This window comes from Saccopteryx bilineata, chromosome 4 (genome assembly GCF_036850765.1).
Source record: "Saccopteryx bilineata isolate mSacBil1 chromosome 4, mSacBil1_pri_phased_curated, whole genome shotgun sequence".
Taxonomy (NCBI): Eukaryota; Metazoa; Chordata; class Mammalia; order Chiroptera; family Emballonuridae; genus Saccopteryx; species Saccopteryx bilineata.
In genome coordinates, this window is record NC_089493.1 from 159,665,397 (window position 1) to 159,686,351 (window position 20,955).

General features: G+C 41.6%; 1 protein-coding gene across 3 annotated transcripts in view; it reads left to right on the forward strand.

The window, feature by feature from the left end:
- Positions 1-20,733, forward strand: part of SEC24A (SEC24 homolog A, COPII coat complex component) — a 97,534-nt gene extending 76,801 nt beyond the window's left edge. For all 3 annotated transcript variants that reach the window (XM_066272490.1, XM_066272492.1, XM_066272491.1), the window contains 6 exons: positions 7,525-7,700; positions 9,644-9,781; positions 13,108-13,212; positions 13,762-13,854; positions 18,633-18,736; positions 19,009-20,733. In XM_066272490.1, the coding sequence (XP_066128587.1) occupies positions 7,525-7,700; positions 9,644-9,781; positions 13,108-13,212; positions 13,762-13,854; positions 18,633-18,736; positions 19,009-19,123 (731 nt within the window). In that variant the 3' untranslated portion in view covers positions 19,124-20,733. The remainder of the gene's footprint in view (positions 1-7,524; positions 7,701-9,643; positions 9,782-13,107; positions 13,213-13,761; positions 13,855-18,632; positions 18,737-19,008) is intronic.
- Positions 20,734-20,955: the final 222 nt, after the last annotated feature.

The window sequence follows — 20,955 nt, forward strand, 5'->3', positions numbered from 1 at the left end:
CAAACTCCACATTAGTCTTCCCATATGTTGTTAAATATTATGAGCGTGACCAGTGATGGCACAGTGGATAAAGTATTGCCCTAGGACACTGAGGTCCCAGGTTCAAAAACCCTGAGGTCACTGGGTTGAGTGAGGGCTCATCCAGTTTGAGCACAGGGTTACCAGCTTGAGTGCAAGATAATTGACGTGATCTCAAGGTCACTGGCTGAAATAAGGTGTCACAGGCTCAGCTGGAGTCCCTGGTCAACGCACATATGAGAAGCAATCAGTGAACAATGAAAGTGACAAAACTATGAGTTGATGCTTCTCATCTCTCTCCTGTCTCTCAAAAAAAAGTTAATTATGACAAGAAGTTTGAGGATCGCTGCCTTTATTTTTTCTTGAACTAATATTTTTTGGTAACAGTATGATAATGATTATATTATCGTCAACAGCTATATATCAAACAGTATTATGGATTATTTTTTAAATTTATTTATTAATTTTAGTGAGAGAGGAAGGGAGAGAGAGAGAGAGAGAGAGACAGGAACATTGACCCGTTTCTTTATGTGTCCTGACCAGAGATTGAACTGTCAACCTCTGTGCTTCGGGACAGTGTTCCAGCCATCCAAGCTATCTGGCCAGGACAGTATTGTGGCTATTTTTAGTGACACTAAGTTAATAAGTTCTGATAACCCACTACCATCGGACCAGCCATTGTGGCTATTTTTAAAATGTCTTCACAATACTCTGGCCAGTGGTGTGGTGAATAGAGCATCGTCCAGGAGCAGTGACAGCACTGGCTTGACCCCAAGGTCACCAGTTGCACAACTGAATGGAACAATGATTTGATACATCTCTCTCTTGCTCTTTCTTTCTCTTTCTTTCCCTTCCTCTTTCTCTCTAAAAACAATAAATCAATAAATAAACTTTTAATTTTTTTTTTAATTTATTGATTTTAGAAAGGAAGGGAACCTGGTCTGTGGTGGTGCAGTTGATAAACCTTCAGCCCGGAATGCCAAGGTTACTAGTTTGAAGCCCTGGGCTTCCCTGGTCAAGGCACATACAACAAGCAAGCAATGAACAACTAACATAAAGCAACTATGAGTTGATGTTTCCCATTCCATGCTCCCCTCTCTCTCCTGTCTCTGTAAAATAAACAAAGTATTAAAAAAAAAAAAAGGAAGGGAGAGAGAAAGACAGGAACATTGAATCTGTTCCTGTATGTGCTCTGACTAGGTATTGAACCGGCAACCTCTGTGCTCACGCCAACAATAAATAAACCTTTAAAGAAAAGTATTGCCTGAACTGTGGTGATGCAGTGGATAAAAGTGTCTACCTGAACTAAAATGCTGATGTCACTGGTTCGAAACCCTTGGTTTTCCTGGTCAAGGCACATATGGGAGTTGATGCTTCCTGTTCCTTCCCTCCATCTCTCTCTGTCTCTTTCTCTCCTCTCTCTAAAATGAATAAATAAAATCTAAAACAAAAATAGAAAGAAAGAAAAATGTTCATAATAGTTTTCTTCACTGAATTTGATTGATTCAAATATGCACATTTTTTCACATCATTCATCATTTTAGGAAAGTTTTCAGCTGTGATTTCTTCAAACAAGTTCTCTATCCTTTTTTCATTCTCTTCTCCTTCAGGAACTCCAATAATGCAAATGTTTCTTTCCATGTCACAGAAGCCTCTCATAGTTTCCTCAGCCTTTTTTTTTTTTTTTTTTTACAGAGACAGAGTCAGAAAGAGGGATAGATAGGGACAGACAGGAACAGAGAGAGATGAGAAGCATCAATTCTTTGTTGCGGCACCTTAGTTGTTCATTGATTGATTTCTCATATGTGCCTTGACCGGGGGGCTACAGCAGACCAAGTAACCCCTTGCTCGAGCCAACGACCTTGGGTCCAAGCTGGTGAGCCTTGCTTGAACCAGATGAGATTCGCTCAAGCTGGCGACCTCGGGGTCTCGAGCCTGGGCCCTCCGCATCCCAGTTTGATGCTTTTATCTACTGCGCCATTGCCTGGTTAGGCTCCTCAGCCTTTTTGAGCCTCTTTTCTTTTTGCTGCTCTGCTTCTGTTCTTACCTTTATTTTGTCCTCTGAGTTACTGATTTGATCCTCTACTTCCTCCAACCTGCTATTGATTCCTTCTAGTGCAGTCTTAATTTCAGATAATTGTGTTTGCCATTTCTGACTGGTTCTTTTTTATGGTTTCAATTTACTTGTTAATGCTTACTAAATTCTCGTGATCAAACATTTTTAATTTTTACTCTAAGATCCTTGAGCATTCTAATAACCATTATTTTAAACTCTGCATCTGGTTGTTTGGTTACTTCCATTTCACTTAGTTCTTTTTCTGGGGAATTTCTCTTATTGATTCATTTGGGTCATATTTCTTTGCCCATTTTGTCTATGAGTTAGGTAGCTCTGCTCTGACTTCCATATTTGTTGTGATGTCTTTATGAGGAAGGTGGGCTCAGTGGTGTCTTGAATGCAGTTTGCCTTTTCGTGGGTGGAGTTAACCCTTCAGGCTGGCTGTCTCTAAGGGTCAACCTTGATCACATGTATTAGATGCTGTGCAATGTCTGTCCTATGGGGCATAGTTATTCTCATCAGGGTCTGGTGCCTGCTGGACTCCTCCTTTGGGTGTGCTGGTTATGTAGCTAGTTGAGTCTAGCATTGGTGTGGTTTCCTACCTACTACTGGTTGTGTTGGTTCTGGATCCTCTTGAGTGGGATTCTTGTACAGGCTGATGTCAGATGTTGTTTGTAACCCACTGTGGGCTACCTGTCTGTAACTATCACTCTGTTCACTGTTTGTGTCTTTGTTTTCTATGCCTGAGTGTGCATGGGAGAGGCCAACCTGTGTATAAGGACCGACTTTCTCCTGCTTAGGGCTGAGGGCAGCTCTATAAAAGGGTCCAAGTTCCTTAAGACTTGCCTCAACATTTTAGCTGCTCTACCTCCTCTTTCAGCTGCATGATCTTCCCAGAGTCTTCTGTAGAAAGATTGTAGAGGGCACTCAGACTGGCCTCACCACATTAACCCCTCCACAGGTTGCAAACTTAGTGAGTTAGGAAAGCTGGGGTCGGGATGATAATGTTATTGGTACCCCATACTTCAGGGGTCTCTTGGTAGGAGCTCAGTACTAGGAAAGTGGCCCCTTCTCCAGAGCCTCAAACACTGCTGGATACTTCAATTCTACTTCTCCTCAGTGAGGTGAGTGGCAGGTTCAGATTGGGTGGGGCCGACAGTCCCCTCTGCAGAAGTTCTTTTAGCTGGGGATCCCCTGATCTCAGAAGAAGATTGAGAAAGTCTTCCACTGGGGCTGATTGTGCCTGCCCAGAAAGTGGCTAAGCCCCTTGATTGGTCCCAACAGTAGGCTCCAGGGAACTCACACTTTGAATGCCTGTGTTCTAAGCCTCTCTCCTTTCACCCTGTGAAACTTATTCCAGCGGGGGCAGGATACTATAAAGCTTGGACCAAAACTGTAAAGCTCTATCTTGTCCAGTGCGTTTGAGCTGCTGTGAAGGTGCTGACCACAGAAAGCGGAATTGCCTTAGGTGGGTTTGATGCCTGACAAGTTTTCTCTTTGGATATGCTGCTAGAAAGATTACTTGGTCCTGCTCTGATTTAGTCTGTAGTTGGCCACTGGTTATGTTGGTTCTGGGCCTCTTAGGAGGGAATTTGGTGCAGACCAGTAAGACACTGCCCATGATTGGTTCTCACCAATCTTTTTGGAGCTGTAAGCAAACCAGAATTAGTGGTTGCCTCTTCTGGGCTTAGGTGCACCTGGAAGGACCATGCTGCACACCTAGGCTGGCTTTTACCAGCACTGGACCTGGGGGCAAGTCAGCATAAGTCCCAAGGTTCCCTGAGAGTTGCTTCCTCTGTCCACTGGCTGCTTGTTGGGTTCCGCCCCGAAAAAACCTCTGGTAGTCTAAAGGCTGGGGCAATTCAGGGGTTAGGAAAGGTGGTGGATGTGGTTCCTACCCCAGAGCCTCAGGTGTCAATCTGTCCTGAATTTTTTCATAGACCTCAGTGGGGTGTGGCCACTAGGAGTCTGGTGGGTGTGACCTCTGAAACCCAGACATTTGGTCTGCCCACAGTCTGGACAGATTCTCCTAAATCTCCCATGAGGTGGAAGCACCAATTTTATTCTCAAGAAAGTGGGGGGAAAACCCTGGGCTTGCCTGGTCAAGGCACATATGGGAGTTGATGCCTCCTGCTCCTCCCCCCTTCTCTCTCACTCTCTCTCCTCTCTATAATGAATAAATAAAATCTTTAAAAAAAAAAAAAGAAAGTGGGGGGAGGTGAGCTCCCGCTTCAAAGCTGGACAACTGAGTCACTGTCACACCCCCTGCTTCCTGGCCAACACTGCTTGCTTCTCAGTAGGGCCCAATCTTCACAGGGTGGGGCAAGAGAGATTCCGGAGGGTGAGGTAGTTGCTTTCCCCCAGGCTAATGCTTCACTGAGGGGACTGCGGTATTGGAAAGTGATTCAGCACAGGGGTTTCGGTGGCCATCCCCCACTGTGTCTATCCCCAAGGCCCTGAATTTCATACTCTTCTCACTTGACTCTAGTCCACTTAACCCTCCCTACACCAGAGCCCAGGGCATGTGGCTATGAGTAAGATTTTACTGCATCGGCCCTTTAAGAGCATGAGTGTCTCTGAGAACTCCCATCTCTCTCAAAGATAGAAACCTTGCCTCTTTTCACCACAAATGCTATGTGGGCACCTCTTCTAGGCTCTGGGGCTCTAGGCTAGTGTGCCCAGCCTAGGGCTTAGGACCCATACCTCTCAGGGAAAATCTCCCCACAGCTGAGAGTACTTTCGGACCCTTTGCTGCTGCTCACTCCTGGGAGTGAGGCAGCCCTTTTCACATCTCTGCCCTTCCTGCCAGTCTCAGTGTGGTTTCTGTTGTGACTCCTTGGTTATAGACTCTTGTTCATTTAGTCCAAAGTTGGTTTTTCAGAATGATTGTTCTCATATTTAGTTAGAACTTGTTTGGTCCTGGAAGGTGGCAGTTGGAACCTCCACCTATTCTATCACCATCTTGGAATCTCAGTAGTCTTCATTCTTTCTTGCCTGTGTACAATTTTGGTCATAGAAGTTACTAATATAGCCTGGCCTGTGGTGGCGCAGTGGATAAAGCGTCGACCTGGAAATGCTGAGGTCGCCGGTTCGAAACCCTGGGCTTGCCTGGTCAAGGCACATATGGGAGTTGATGCTTCCAGCTCCTCCCCACTTCTCTCTCTCTGTCTCTCTCTCCCTCTCTGTCTCTCTCTCCTCTCTAAAAATGAATAAATAAAGTAAAAAAAAAAAAAAAAAAAAAAGTTACTAATATAACTTAATTCAGTATATTTTTGATGCCACATGAATTGAGTTTAGATGTAGTTTGAGAGGTTTTTAAAACAAGTATAGTGTTTTTAGTATTAAAAAGTTTTTGAGCCCAGGCTTGGTAGCTCAGTTGGTTAGAGCTTTGTTCCTATACATAAAGGTTGCAGGTTCGATTCCCCAGTCAGGGCACATGCAAGAATCAACCAGTGAATGCATAAATAAGTAGAACAACAGATCTCTCTCTCTCTTTCTTGCTCTCTCTCCCTCTCTTTCTCTTTCCTCCTCCCCTTCCCCTTTCCTCTCTCTCTTGCTAAAATCAATGAAAAAAAAAAAATTAAAAACCCTGACCAGATGGTGGTGCAGTGGATAGAACGTCAGATTGGGACATGGAGGACCCAGATTCAAAATGCCAAGGTCAGTGGCTTGAACACGGGCTCATCCAGCTTGAGTGCAGGCTCATGAGCTTGAGCACGGGGTCACTGGCTTGAACATGGGATCATAGACATGACCCTATGGTCTCTGGCTTGAGCCCAAAGGTGGCTGGCTTGAAGCCCAAGGTTGCTGGCTTGAGCAAGGGGTCACTCGGTCTGCTGTGGTCCCCCAGTCAAGGCACATATGAGAAAGCAATTGATGAACAACTAAGGAGCCACAACGAAGAATTGATGCTTCTCATCTCTCTCCCTTTCTGCCTGTCTGTCCCTATCTGTCCCTTTCTCTGTCTCTATCACAAAAATATATATATATATTTTTTTGAATATGTAGAATGCATATAAACAGAGTAATATGTCACATGATGAAAATAATTCTCTAATAGATCTTTTTTTTAAAGATTTTGTTTATTGATTTTAGAAGAGGGAGAAAGAGAGAGAAGGGTGGGGGAGAGCGGGAAGTATCAACTTGTAGTACAATAGTTGCTTCTCTCTGTATATGCCTTGACCGGGCAAGCCCAGGGTTTTGAACTGGCGACCTCAGCATTCCAGGTCAACGCTTTATCCACTGCGCTACCACAGGTTAGGCTCTAAGAGCTCTTTCAATAAATATAATAAAAAATTCTCTGTGTTGGCCCAGGCCGGTTGGTTCAGCGGTAGAGCGTCGGCCTGGCGTGCAGGGGACCCGGGTTCGATTCCCGGCCAGGGCACACAGGAGAGGCGCCCATCTGCTTCTCCACCCCTCCCCCTCTCCTTCCTCTCTGTCTCTCTCTTCCCCTCCCGCAGCCGAGGCTCCATTGGAGCAAAGATGGCCCAGGCGCTGGGGATGGCTCCTTGGCCTCTGCCCCAGGCTCTAGAGTGAGTGGCTCTGGTCCTGGCAGAGCGACGCCCCTGGTGGGCGTGCCGGGTGGATACAGGTCGGGCGCATGCGGGAGTCTGTCTGACTGTCTCTCCCCGTTTCCAGCTTCAGAAAAATACACACACAAAAAAAAAAATTCTCTGTGTTAAAAAAGCATGTATGTTTAATTGCAGAGTTTTTCTTTCTCAATAGTACACAAGATAAAATGGTGAGTTACAATTAATAACGTCTTAGATTCTATATAATACTGTTTTCCCGCCTGACCTGTGGTGGCGCAGTGGGATAAAGGGTTAACCTGGAACGCTGAGGTTGCCGGTTCGAAACTTTGGGCTTGCCTGGTCAAGGCACATATGGGAGTTGATGCTTCCTGCTCCTCCTCTCTCTCTCTCTTCCTCTTTCACTCTCTCTCCCCCCCTCTAAAAAATCAATCAATAAAAATAAATAATACTGTTTTCCCACTTTATAGATAGGGAAACTGAGGCTTGTGAAGGTTAAATTACTTGCTAAATTATCATACAGCTAGGAAATAACAGAGTAGCATTTCAGCAGATGTTGGTTTGATTCTCCAAAATACGTGCTTTTAATTGCTGTGTTTGGCTTCTTATATACATAATAAATTGGAGAGAGAATTTGTATAATTTAAAAATGTGGCCTGAACTGTGGTGGCGCAGTGGATAAAGCATTAAACTGGAATGCTGAGGTTGCTGGTTCGAAACCCTGGGCTTGCCTGGTCAAGGCACATGTGGGAGTTGATGCTTCCTGCTCCTCCCTTTCTCTCTCTCTCGCTCTTTCTCTCTAAAATGAATAAATAAAATAAAAATTTTTTTAAAAAGATTTTAAAAAATGTATTTTTTTTATTCTGTGAGGTAAACTTCTATTTTATTTTATTTTTTTGTCCCTATCCCCACCTCTATTAGCTGTTGACAGGTCTGTGACTGCCAGTCTGAGTGATGCTCGGGATGCCCTAGTGAATGCCGTCATAGACTCTCTTTCAGCTTATCGTTCTTCAGTCCTAAGTAACCACCAGCCTGGACTTATGGTTCCTTTTTCTTTGCGGCTTTTCCCACTCTTTGTGTTGGCTCTCCTTAAACAGGTAAGATAATTAAAACAGAAACTTACATAGCAAAAATATAAAAAGGCATGGCCCTGGCTGGTTGGCTCAGTGGTAGAGCGTCGGCCTGGTGTGTGGAGGTCCCAGGTTCAATTTCTGGCCAGGGCACACAGGAGAAGCGCCCATCTGCTTCTCCACCCCTCCCCCTCTCCTTCCTCTCTCTCTTCCCCTCCCGCAGCCGAGGCTCCATTGGAACAAAGATGGCCCGGGCGCTGGGGATGGCTCCTTGGCCTCTGCCCCAGGCGCTAGAGTGGCTCTGGTCGCAACAGAGCGACGCCCCAGAGGGGCAGAGCATCGCCCCCTGGTGGGCGTGCCGGGTGGGTCCCGGTCGGGCACATGCGGGAGTCTGTCTTACTGTCTCTTCCCGTTTCCAGCTTCAGAAAAACAAAAGAAAAAAAATATATATATATATAGGCAAAATTTTTATTCTCTGAGTCCCTAAACATTGTATAGATAACTTTATGCCAACTAAGTGGGGTTGTTTTGTTTTGTTTTTGCCACAAACTTTTCTGGGGACAAGAACCATAGCACTTAGCACTGACATACCACATTTTGTTTATTATTTACTTCTCTCTCACTAGGACTTTTGTCCATGAAGACAGGATTTTTATCTTTTTTGTTCATTATTTTTTAACACCTAGAACAAACAGTTCTAGTACATAATAGTTACTCGGTAATTTTTTTTTTTTTGGGGGGGGGGTATTTTTCTGAAGTCAGAAGTACGGAAACAGACAGACTCCCACATGCGCCCGACTGGGATCCACCTGGCATGTCCACCAGGGGGCGATGCTCTGCCCATCTGGGATGTTGCTCCACTGCAATTGGAGCCGTTCTAATGCCTGAGGTGAGGCTATGGAGCCATCCTCAGCGCCCAGGCCAACTTTGCTCCAATGGAGCCTTGGCTGCAGGAGGAGAAAAGAGAGATAAAGAGGAAGGAGGGGGGAAGGGTGGAGAAGCAGATGGATGCTTCTCCTGTGACCAGGAATTAAACCTGAGACTTCCACACACCCGGCTGATGCTCTACTGCTGAGCCAACCGGCCAGGGCCGGTAAATATTTTTTGAATGAATAAAGGGAACTTTTCTTCTATTTCCCACAGTGCTTTTTTCTTTCTTCGTTATTATCCACATGCCCATTTAAAATATCTTAAGAGCCTTTTTTTTTAAGAGCCTTTTTTAATCATCTTTATTTTTAGTCACTGCAATTGTTTTAAGGCATAATTTCATTACTGTTATCTCTGACTCTTCCTACTCCTTCCCATCACTTAGGAACACTTATAACCTTACCTCAAAACTTCATTATTCTACCCCCTAGCCTAGTAGCTCAGTTGATTAGAGTGTTGTCCTGATGCACCAAGGTTGTGGGTTCGATTCTTGGTCAGGGCACATGAAAGAATCAGCCAATGAATGCATTTGTATTATTATTTTTCCTGGTTGATACTAATATGTAACCTTTGTATATTGTTTAATTTCTCTAACTATGGAAAAAACAAGGATGGTTAACCACCATTAATCATCACTCCACATTTATAGACTACTTAGATCTTTGGTTCTTCGTATATGTATTAGTTTGTCATCTGTAGTATAACTTTATCCCTTTGTGGTGGTATTTGTTTTTATATACTACCATATATGAACACTATATGGTAGATAGAGTGTTTAGCTCTTTTCACTGATTAGGAAAAAGATACCAGAGAGATCAAAAGACTTTGCCATGGTTAGTTAATTAATTTCTCAAGACTATTAGTTGGGGTTATAGCTAAAATTTAGTACATGCGTGTGACTTCTTAAAAGATATTCTTTAAAGAATAATTAACAGCAAATTTGCCAATTTTGTCAGAAGATAATTTTTTAACAACTGTTATTTGCAGTTTTATATGTATTTTTTAAATACCTTTTGTCTTTGTGGGGGTGGTTTTTGTTACAGAAATCATTCCAGACTGGGACGAATGCACGTCTAGATGAACGCATTTTTGCTATGTGTCAAGTCAAAAATCAGCCCTTAGTTCATCTTATGCTTACAACTCATCCCAATTTATATAGAGTTGACAATCTTTCGGATGAGGTAAGATTAATTCACTTTTTAGTGGCTTTTACTTGAAGGTTTATAAACCAAATTATATCCATGTAATTACAGAAATGAGGAATGGCTTTGTTTTGCTTTGGTTTTTTAAGCTTTTTATTCTATTTCTTTGCTATTTCTATGAAAAGATATTTTGATTTTGGGAAGCTCCTGAAAACAGCACCTTTATTTAAGTTGCCTAAGACAAATCACTAGAGCAGAGTTAAAAGTAAATGAAGAGATTGTCAAATTGACCAGAGCAACCTATGATTTATTTCTTTAAACAAATTGACTGGAAAGGAGTACCCTACAAATCAAAATAGATCTAAAACACACCAGCTCAATTTTTAGTGTTCTTAAAGAAAAAATATTGTAACATTATTTGTCCTCAGTAGGAAATTTACCTAAAATCCCAAGCATAAAAATGTTAAATCATATGGGAGTTGATGCTTCTTGCTCCTCTCCCTTCTCTTTCTCTCTCCCTCTTTCTCTCTTTCTCCTCTCTAAAATGAATAAATTTTTAAAAATGGTGTTCAAATTAGGATATATATATATATATATATGGTGTTCAAATTAGGGTATATATATATATATATATCAGAAGTAATATTTTGGTTAAAACCTTTCAAAGTTTAAAGAATTTAATAGAGCTTACATATAGAAAGTAAAAATTGCCAGCCCTAGTTGGGTAGCTCAGTTGATTAGAGCATGATCCCAATATACCAAGGCTTTGGGTTTGATCTCCAGTAAGGCACATACAAGAATCAACCAGTGAATGCATGGATAAGTGGAATGACAAATTGATCTCACTCTCTCTCTCTCTCTGTCCCTTTTCCTCTCTAAAATCAATCAATAAAAATAATTTCTTTTTAAAAAGTATGAATTGCCTGTGAAATTTAAGGTAACTTTTAGCAAATGAAAACTGTTGAGAACATTATTAGTTTGTATTACAGAAATAATAAATCAAGATTAATCCTGTATTTGACAAGTTCAACTAATTGGGCCTACCTTTTTCTCACATTAGAAAATGGCATATTAGCTTGACCAGGCAGTGGCGCAGTGGATAGACCATCGACCTGGCATGCTGAGGACCCGCAATCAAAACCCTGAGGTCTCTGGCTTAAGTACAGGCTCATCCGGCTTGAGTGTGGGATCATATATATGACACCATGGTCGCTGACTTGAGCTCAAAGGTCACTGGCTTGAGGCCCAAGGTCACTGGCTTGAGCAAGGGATCACTCACTCTGCTGGAGCCCTGTGGTCAAGGCACATATGAGAAAGCAATTAATGAACAACTAAGAAGCTGCAATGAAGAATTGATGCTTCTCATCTCTTTCCATTCTTGTCTGTCTGTCTATAATAAAAACATGGCAAATTAACATAAAAATACAAATACAATACACCCTGCTGTTTGGCTCAGTGGTAGAGCATTGGCCCAGCATATGTATGTCCTGGGTTTGATTCATAGTCAAGGCACACAGGACAAGCACCCATCTGCTGCTCCACCCCTCCCCCTCTTGCTTCTCTCTCTCTCTTCCTCTCCTGCAGCCATGGCTCGATTGGAGCAAGTTGGCCCCTGACCCTGAGGATGGCTCCATGGTCTCACCTCAGGTGCTAAGAAGAGCTTGGTTGCTGAGCAATGGAGCAATGCCCCAGATGGGCTTACCAGGTGGATCCCAGTCAGGGCACATGCAGGAGTTTGTCTCTGCCTCCCTTCATCTCACTGAATAAAAATACACACACACACACAACAATATATTGTATTTCTTTTTTTTTGTTTTGTTTTGTTTTTACAGAGACAGAGAGTCAGAGAGAGGGATAGACAGGGACAGATAGACAGGAACAGAGAGAGATGAGAAACATCAGTCATCAGTTTTTCGTTGTGACACCTTAGTTGTTCATTGATTGCTTTCTCATATGTGCCTTGACTGTGGGGCCTTCAGCAGACCGAGTAACCCCTTGCTCGAGCCAGCGACCTTGGGCTCAAGCTGGCGAGCTATGCTCAAACCAGATGAGCCAGTGCTCAAGCCCGTGCTCAAGCTGGCGACCTTGGGGTCTTGAACCTGGGTCCTCTGCATCCCAGTCCGACGCTCTATCCACTGCATCACCGCCTGGTCAGGCTTGTATTTCTATAATATGGAAACCACCAGAAAGAAGAAAAAAAAACACTCATAATATTTGCATTCAAAGACAAGCACTATTAATATATCAGTGTGTTTTTATCAGGACACTTTGGCCTACAGGTAAGCTTATGAAGAAAAGGGGATTGATATTGCACTCAGAAACAAACCACAGAAAAAACTGGCGTCAAACTAGTCAGGTTTAGCTCAGATTCAGACCCTTTGTATTGGCCTCCTTTTTTCAGATCGGTCTTCTCTACTAGACTAGAAAACAGAGCCACTGATATCTTCCCTTTATCACCAGAGCAAGACAAGGCTCTTTTTTCTTAGTTTCACATTAGAAAACCTGTAGCGGAAATTTTTGATGTGCTATAATAGGTTTATAGTCTCTCCTACTTCCGATATATCCTAAGGCCAGAGGTCTTACAATGAATAGTTATGAATATTTAAAAGGTGTGTTTGAGTGTTTTAATAAATAAATGTTAAATTGGGAAGAACTATTAAATCCCTCAGGATATGTACATAACCCAAACCAACTATTATTATTAACTAAATTTCAGACATTATTTGAATCTCACTAATGTGGTTTGAATTTCATTAACTCCAATTGAATTTATTGTATTGATTTTTAAAATAATAATTAAGATTAGAAGTTAATTTGGCTTTATTTCACAGTGCTTTGTTTTGATAAGTGATAAATATTTCTTCATCCTTTTATATTTAAGTATGAATAATTGCCCTAGCTGGTTGGCTTGTGGTAGAGTGTCAGCCCTGTGCTTGGATGTCCTGGATTCAATTCCCAGCCAGGGCACACAGGAAAAGCAACTTTCTGTTTCTCCACCCTTCCTCTTCTCACTTTTCTCTTTCTCTTTCTTTCTCTCTCTTCCTCTCCTACAGCCATGGCTCAGTTGGAGCAAGTTAGCCTGGGCACTGAGGATGGCTCCATGACCTCGCCTTGGGCGCTAAAACAGCTCAGTTGCAGAGCAACGGCCCCAGATGGGCAGAGCATTGCCCATAGGGGACTTGCTGGGTGGATGACGGTTAGGGTGTATGCAGGAGTCTGTATCTTTGCCTCCCCACTTCTTACTTAAGAAAAATATATATATAATATAAATAAATAAATAAGGATAATTTCCAGAAACCTTTTGGTTAATTGTGACTTCATATTACCTATATCTAAACATTTTCATCTTTTGTTTCATTCCTCAGGGAGCTCTCAACATCAACGATAGAACTATACCTCAGCCACCTATTCTTCAGCTTTCAGTGGAGAAGCTGAGCAGGGATGGAGCTTTTCTCATGGATGCCGGCTCTGTGAGTGGTCTGATTCAGTTCTTCTGTATGCACACTACTGTACCTTCATTCCCCTTAATATCTTTCTTCCTGAACAAATTATATGATACTTAATCTACATATAATCGTATTGGCCACCATCTCCCTCCATAGTCTTCTTTCATACCAAGCGTAAAATGTCTCATCTTGGTAAATAGTAGTTATTAGTAGTTCTGTTGAAAGCAATACAATATCACTAAACTTATTAATCATTTTGATTTTTTGAAACATACTCAGTGGTCTCAGATTCGAAACCTCAAGGTTACTGGCTTGAGCGTGGGATCATTGACATGATCCCGTGGTCACTAGCTTAAGCCAAAGGTTGCTGGCTTGAGCAAGGGGTCACAGGCTTGGCTTGAGCCTCCTGGTCAAGGCACATATGAGAAGAAACCAATCGACAACTAAAGAGATGCAACTATGAGTTGATGCTTATCTCTCTTTTTTTTTCCTCTCTCTCTCTCAAAAAACAAACAAACAAAACTCAACTCACTCTTATGCTATATCTCAGAATGATTTTCTTTCTGTCCCCAGGTACTGATGCTTTGGGTTGGAAAAAATTGTGGACAGCATTTTTTCAGCCAAGTTCTAGGAGTTCAAAGCTATGCGTTGATTCCACAGACTATGGTAAGATTGTCTTATAGTGATTGTAATAGACTTAAAGGGCACTTGAAATGTGGCAAAAACATGAAAAGCCTATTTTGAAATCATAGTATAATACTAAAACTTTTTCCAAAGAAGAAAGTTTTCCCACAGATTATTTCTGTTCCAATTGAAAATACTCATTTTATGTTTTTTTGGGTTTTTTTTCTTTTCATTTTTCTGAAGCTGGAAACAGGGAGAGACAGTCAGACAGACTCCCGCATGCGCCCGACCGGGATCCACCCGGCACGCCCACCAGGGGCAAAGCTCTGCCCACCAGGGGGCGATGCTCTGCCCATCCTGGGCGTCTCCATGTTGCGACCAGAGCCACTCTAGCGCCTGGGGCAGAGGCCACAGAGCCATCCCCAGCGCCCGGGCCATCTTTGCTCCAATGGAGCCTTGGCTGCAGGAGGGGACGAGAGAGAGAGGAAAGCGCGGCGGAGGGGTGGAGAAGCAAATGGGCGCTTCTCCTGTGTGCCCTGGCCGGGAATCGAACCCGGGTCCTCCGCACGCTAGGCTCATTTTATGTTTTAAAGGCATTTTGGGGGGTTATTTTGCATCATTGGCTTATTTTTTAAAATAATTTTTTATCTTTCAATTACACTTGATGTACAATATTATATTAATTTCAGGTATACAACCCAGTGATTAGACATTTATATAATTTATGAATTGATCACCCAGATTACCTAATTGTTTTTATGTGTCTGACAGTGTACTACTTTTTTAGAGAAAATAATTTAATTGAAAGTAATTCAAAATAGAAATAGCTTGCTGCAGTTGGCATTAGTGTTAAGGCTTTTTAGTTCTTTGTATTTTGGGCATGTGATTTCATTGTTCTTTGAGAGGGTTCTTTTAACTGCTGCTTTGGAGTAAGAACTAAGTTAATTGTGAAACAAGCAAATGACGTGATCAGTGTCAGTTGGATTACTATTGATTATTGAAGAAATTCATAATGGACACTAGCTCTGTGACCTTGGACAAGTAACTAGCAGCCTCATTTGTAAAATAAGAATGTTGCCTGACCTGTGGTGGCGCAGTGGATAAAGCATCGACCTGGAAATGCTGAAGTCGCTAGTTCGAAACCCTGGGCTTGCCTGGTCAAGGCACATATGGGAGTTGATGCTTCCAGCTCCTCCCCCACTTCTCTCTGTCTCTTCTCTCTCTCTTTCTCTCTGTCTCTCCCTCTCCTCCCTAATATGAATAAATAAAAAAAAAAAAGAAAGAATGTTGTTGGCCCTGGCTGGTTGGCTCAGAGATAGAGCATCGGCCCAGCATGTGGAAAGTCCCAGGTTCAATTCCCGGTCAGGCCACACAGGAGAAGCGACCATCTGCTTCTCCAACCCTCCCTCTCCCATCTCTCTCTCTCTCCCCCCCTCCCACAGCCATGGCTTAAATCAGGGGTCCCCAAACTTTTTACACAGGGGGCCAGTTCACTGTCCCTCAGACCGTTGGAGGGCCGGACTATAAAAAATTCCTATGCACACTGCACGTATCTTATTTTAAAGTAAAAAAACAAAATGAGAACAAATACAGTATTTAAAATAAAGAACATGGGAACTATGGGCCTGCTTTTGGCTAATGAGATGGTCAATGTCCGGTTCCATATTTGTCAGTGCTAGCCATAACAAGTGATATGACGCTCTCTGGAGTCGTGATGCGTGCGTTTCGCGTCACCGGAAGTAGTGTACGTGAGCAACACAGCGCTTTGCAGCGCCGCCACATACAGTGCTCCTCTCACTGACCACCAATGAAAAAAGTGCCCCTTCCGGAAGTGCAGTGGGGGCTGGATAAATGGCCTCAGGGGGCCATAGTTTGGGACCCCTGGCTTAAATAATTCCAGCAAAATTGGCCCCGGGCGCTGAGGATGGCTCCATGGCCTCGGCCTCTGGCGCTAAAATAATTCAGTTGCGAGCAATGGAGCTGAGGCCTAGCTAGGCAGAGCATCGCCTGATAGGGGCTTGCCAGGTGGATCCAGTCAGGGCACATGCGGGAGTCTGTCTCTGCCTCCCTGCCTCTCATTTAATTAAAAAAAAAAAAAAAGAGAATGCTGTTGCTTATGAAGAGTAATTGATAGAATCCATGAAAAACATTTGTTAAATTATATTGCATTTTGATAGTTTTAAATTAAAATGTGAGAATTAATTATAACATTGTTTTATTTAGTGTCATATTTTTTTAGTCCCTATCAGTTTGTTACCAACTTTGGAATATGTGTTTTATGTCAGCATTTTTTCAAATTATGGGTTTAATGCCATCCATAGAAGCCATTAGGACATTCTTGTATTTAAAAAATATATGTCAGGCCCTGGCTGGATAGTTCGAGAGCATCTCCTCAAAGTGCAGAGGTTGCCAGTTCAATTCTCGGTCAGGGCACATGCAGGAACAGCTCAATGTTCCTTTCTCTGTCTCTGGCTCATCTCCCTCTCCTTTCTTCTTTTTCACTAGGATCAATGAATAAAAATTTTAAATTAATAAACAGGCCCTAGCCAGTTGGTTCAGCGGTAGAGCATTGACCAGGCATGTGGAAGTCCCGGGTTTGATTCCTGACCAGGGCATACAGGAGAAGCACCCATCTGCTTCTCCACCCTTCCCCCTCTCCTTCCTCTCTGTCTGTCTCTTCCCCTCCTGCAGCCAAGGCTCCATTGGAGCAAAGTTGGCCCGTGCACTGAGGATGGCTATGTGGCCTCCACCTCAGGTGCTAGAATGGCTCCAGTTGCAATGGAGCAACGGGCCCAGATGGGCAGAGCATCGCCCCCTAGTGGACTTGCCAGATGGATCCTGGTTGGGCACATGGGGGAGTCTGTCTCTCTGCCTCCCCGCTTCTCACTTCAGAAAAATACAATAAATTGATAAATAAATAAATAAACGTGTGTCAGAATTATAGCTAAGATTAACATTAGCTTTCAGGCTTTGAGTAAAACAACTGGTCTGAATGACCTTTTTTTTTTTTTTTTTGAATGACCTATCTTAACGATGAGATAACAAATTGTCATATTCTTGACAACTTCCTGAATGAATCCATTAATTCTAAATGTCCTAATAAAATGAAGAGAAGAGTTAGGAAGTTCTTCTAGATCAGAGCTCAGTAAACTATTCCCAAGAGAACTTGCCACTTATTTTTGTAAATAAAGTTTTATTGGAACATAGCCATGTCCAAGTACATATATATTATCTTTGGCTACTTTAGTGGCACAATCGCAGAGTGGAGTAGTTGCTACAGAGACTAAATATCCTGCAACCCTAAAATATTTACTGTCTGGCTCTTCAAATATTCTGTCCACAATAGTAGAAAATTGTAATATGCAGAATCTCAGGCTCCTCCTCTGACCTCCTAAATCAGTACCTGCAGCTTAGCAAGATCCCTAGGTAATTCATACGTAGTACCTTTCCTTTCATTTGTGATTTTGCTCTATGTAGTTTCACTTACCCATGGTCAACCCTGTCTGTAAATATTAAAAAGAACATTTCTTTCTGACCTGTGATGGCATAGTGGATAAAGCATCAACCTGGAACACTGAGGTCACTGGTTCAAAACCCCAGGCTTGCCTGGTCAAGGCATATATGGCAGTTGATGCTTCCTGCTCCTCCCCCCTCTTTCTTTCCTCTCTCTAAAAGTGAATAAATAAAATGTAAAAAATTAAAATAAAATAAAAATTATAAAAAAAATTTTCTGCCCTGGCTAAGTTGCTCAGTTGGTTAGTGTGTTGTCCCAATAGGCCAAAGTTGTGAGTTCAATCCTGGGTCAGGGCACATATAAAAATCAACCAATCACAGCGGTAGAGCGTCGGCCTAGCGTGCGGAGGACCCGGGTTCGATTCCCGGCCAGGGCACACAGGAGAAGCGCCCATTTGCTTCTCCACCCCTCCGCCGTGCTTTCCCTCTCTGTCTCTCTCTTCCCCTCCCGCAGCCAAGGCTCCATTGGAGCAAAGATGGCCCGGGCGCTAGGGATGGCTCTGTGGCCTCTGCCCCAGGCGCTAGAGTGGCTCTGGTCGCAACATGGCGACGCCCAGGATGGGCAGAGCATCGCCCCCTGGTGGGCAGAGCTTTGCCCCTGGTGGGCGTGCCGGGTGGATCCCGGTCGGGCGCATGCGGGAGTCTGTCTGACTGTCTCTCCCTGTTTCCAGCTTCAGAAAAATGAAAAAAAAAAAAAAAAATCAACCAATCAATGCATAAATAAGTGGTACAACAAATTGATGTTTCTCTCTCCCCCCTTTTCTCTCTCTCTGAAATCAATCAATAAAATATTTTTAAAAGAAAATTCCAGAAATAATCATTTTATAAGTTTTAAATTGAGTGCTGTTCTGAGTCGTGTGATGAAACCCCACATCATCCTTCTCTGTTGCTTGGGCTGTGAATCGTCCCTTTTTCAGTGTATCCACTCTGTATACACCATCTGCTTATTAGTCACTTGGTAGCCACATCAGTTGTCAGATCTACTGATATCAGAGTGTTTGTATTCAAGTGGCCCACTAATTTACTAAGTAATGGCCCCGAAGTGCAAGAGCAATGATGCTGGCAATTTAGATATTACAAAGAGAAGCTATAAAATGCTTCCTTTACATGAAAAGGTAAGTGTGTATGGATAGGAAAAACATAGGGTTCAGGACTATCCATGATTTCAGGCATCAACTAGGGGTCTTGGAATGTATCTCCCATGGATAAGGGGGCACTACTGTACATGATAAAGCTTGAGAATCACTGTAGATGCTACATTAGATATTATTAGAGTAAGTTAGATATTGCTGGTTTTTGTTTAATAGACAGACCTTCCGGAACTTGATACACCAGAATCTGCCAGAACAGTAGCTTTCATCTGTTGGCTTAGAGAACAAAGACCATTTTTCCCAGTACTTTATGTAATAAGGTAAGTTGAATTTTTCATTTGCTAATAGTGAAATAGCTTGTTTGGCCTTGCAAGGACTTGTTTTGAGTCATAAATAAATGTGACCTATTGCTAAAGCAAAGCCATTAGAAGAACATAGAAAAAGAAAAGAAAAAGAAGAATTTTCAAACATTACTAAATTGTGCTTTACATCCAGTTATTAGTAAAAAGTATGTCAAAAGCCTTGTGACAAATCCAATGTTTATTTTACTATTACATTTTATTAATTTATATATTTTTCTTTTATTCCTAAGGGATGAGAGTCCAATGAAAGCAAATTTCCTTCAAAACATGGTAGAAGACAGAACAGAATCTGCACTATCATATTATGAATTTCTTTTGCATATACAACAGCAAGTGAATAAATGAACAAATGAAGATATTTGACTTAGGTATTTCTAAAGAAAGTTACAATAATGCAGATCACTTGAGAATGTGTGATACCTTCCTCCTATTAGGTTTGTGGACTGATGTGGTGATTATATGTTGTCACTGTGATTTCAACAAACTATAGCAAATAAATGACCACAGCAGAGAATCAAACATGCAACTCTGAATACTGTATTTTTCAAATCAATATATCTACATATGATTGGATACCTTTTTCTTTGCTGCCAATTATGTTTGAGTTGTTATAAATTGAAATAAGATGCAATAATATTGCAGAGGCAAAGTACATTTTGTAAAAAAAAAAAAGACTTCTGTGTTCCAAATGTATATTTCTCACTTTTTTTCCCTGAATTTTTGGCTGCTACATTTAAAAAACCTCACAAGACTAAGTTTTAGGGGAGTTACAAATCCATCGGTAATGATCTTTCTAAAAAAAAAAAAGTCAGAAGTAAATAGTATATAGAAAAACTAGAATCCATTCCCCCATACCTGTTTTTTCTTATTTAAAGAGGATAAGGGATCATCATGTTAACTAAAGTAAAACTAGAGTAAACTAACTCTGGTCTAGCTTGAGAAGAATATGAATTAACTGTCAAGCTTTAAAATCTGTCAGTATTCTCTATACTTGAACAAAATCACCTTGATTTGAAGTAAAAATGAATTAAGTGGTTTTCTGATTTCACTGCAAGAGACTTGGACACATTTATTCTGTAGTGAAAAGAATCTGAGCTGCCTTCATGAAATACATTGGGACTGGCAATGATAATAGGGAGATGAGAAACCTGTTACCATGATTCTTTGAGTGGGTTTTGTTTGTCTGCTCTATGATATGTCATAAAAGTGTTATTGGTGAAATGAGTATGAGTAAAATAAAGTTTTCTTAATGCTGTCTCATGTATCAGTAACATTTTTCTAAGGAATTTAATAATTAAATTGAAAGCCACTCATAGGATCTTTATTCTTGGATAGTGAAACTTAATATAGCATGAGTGTTGCTGTTTAATATGATGGACATTAAGATGACACATCCAATATATTGAAGTTATGAAAGAAACTTGATTTCTGAACATGCTCAAGAGACTGCTGTTTTGATTCAGCCAGAGAAACATTATAGGCAAAACCATTAAATGAATTTTGTTTACAAATATGTAAATTATACATCTGTATATTAAAGTGCTGTGACAAAATATCTTTATAAGAGTTTGGCCCAGTTTTTGCAGATTCATCTTGTCTTGTATGAACTTCTTAAAGATGTTCATGTGTAATACTTGATGAAAAGATTTTTGTTTCTTTGTTTTAATGGTTTAGAAAAAAATGTGTTTACACTCTTGGTCTCATATGATCACCAATGAAATAATAACTATCAGGTTTACAGCAATATGAGCTGACTTAACTGAGTTGTTTTGGGATAGGGAAGAAGCAGGTCCCACTAGAATAAACACTACTTGTCTATCAACAAGAATAATTGTGTTTTATGAAGATACCATCTCCCTTAAGCAGTGTTACAGTTTATTTTCAGTATGTATGTGGTACAGTGAACTGGAAATATTCTTGAAAGCTGCTTCATTTATTAGGAAGCAATTTTCAAAGTGTAGCAAATAAAAATAAATTTATATTTTCCCCTCTTTTAAAGAAACTGAGTCATTATTATGCACTGATGTTTCTTAACTAAAATTCTCTTCTTAATGTGAATTTTAAATGTTGATATTTGTAGGTCCTTTCTTAATTATAATAAAGAATCTTCCAGAGGGAAAAATTTGTGCTTCTAGGGACAGTAATCTTCCTTGTGCCTCACTTCATCCCTGAGTGGG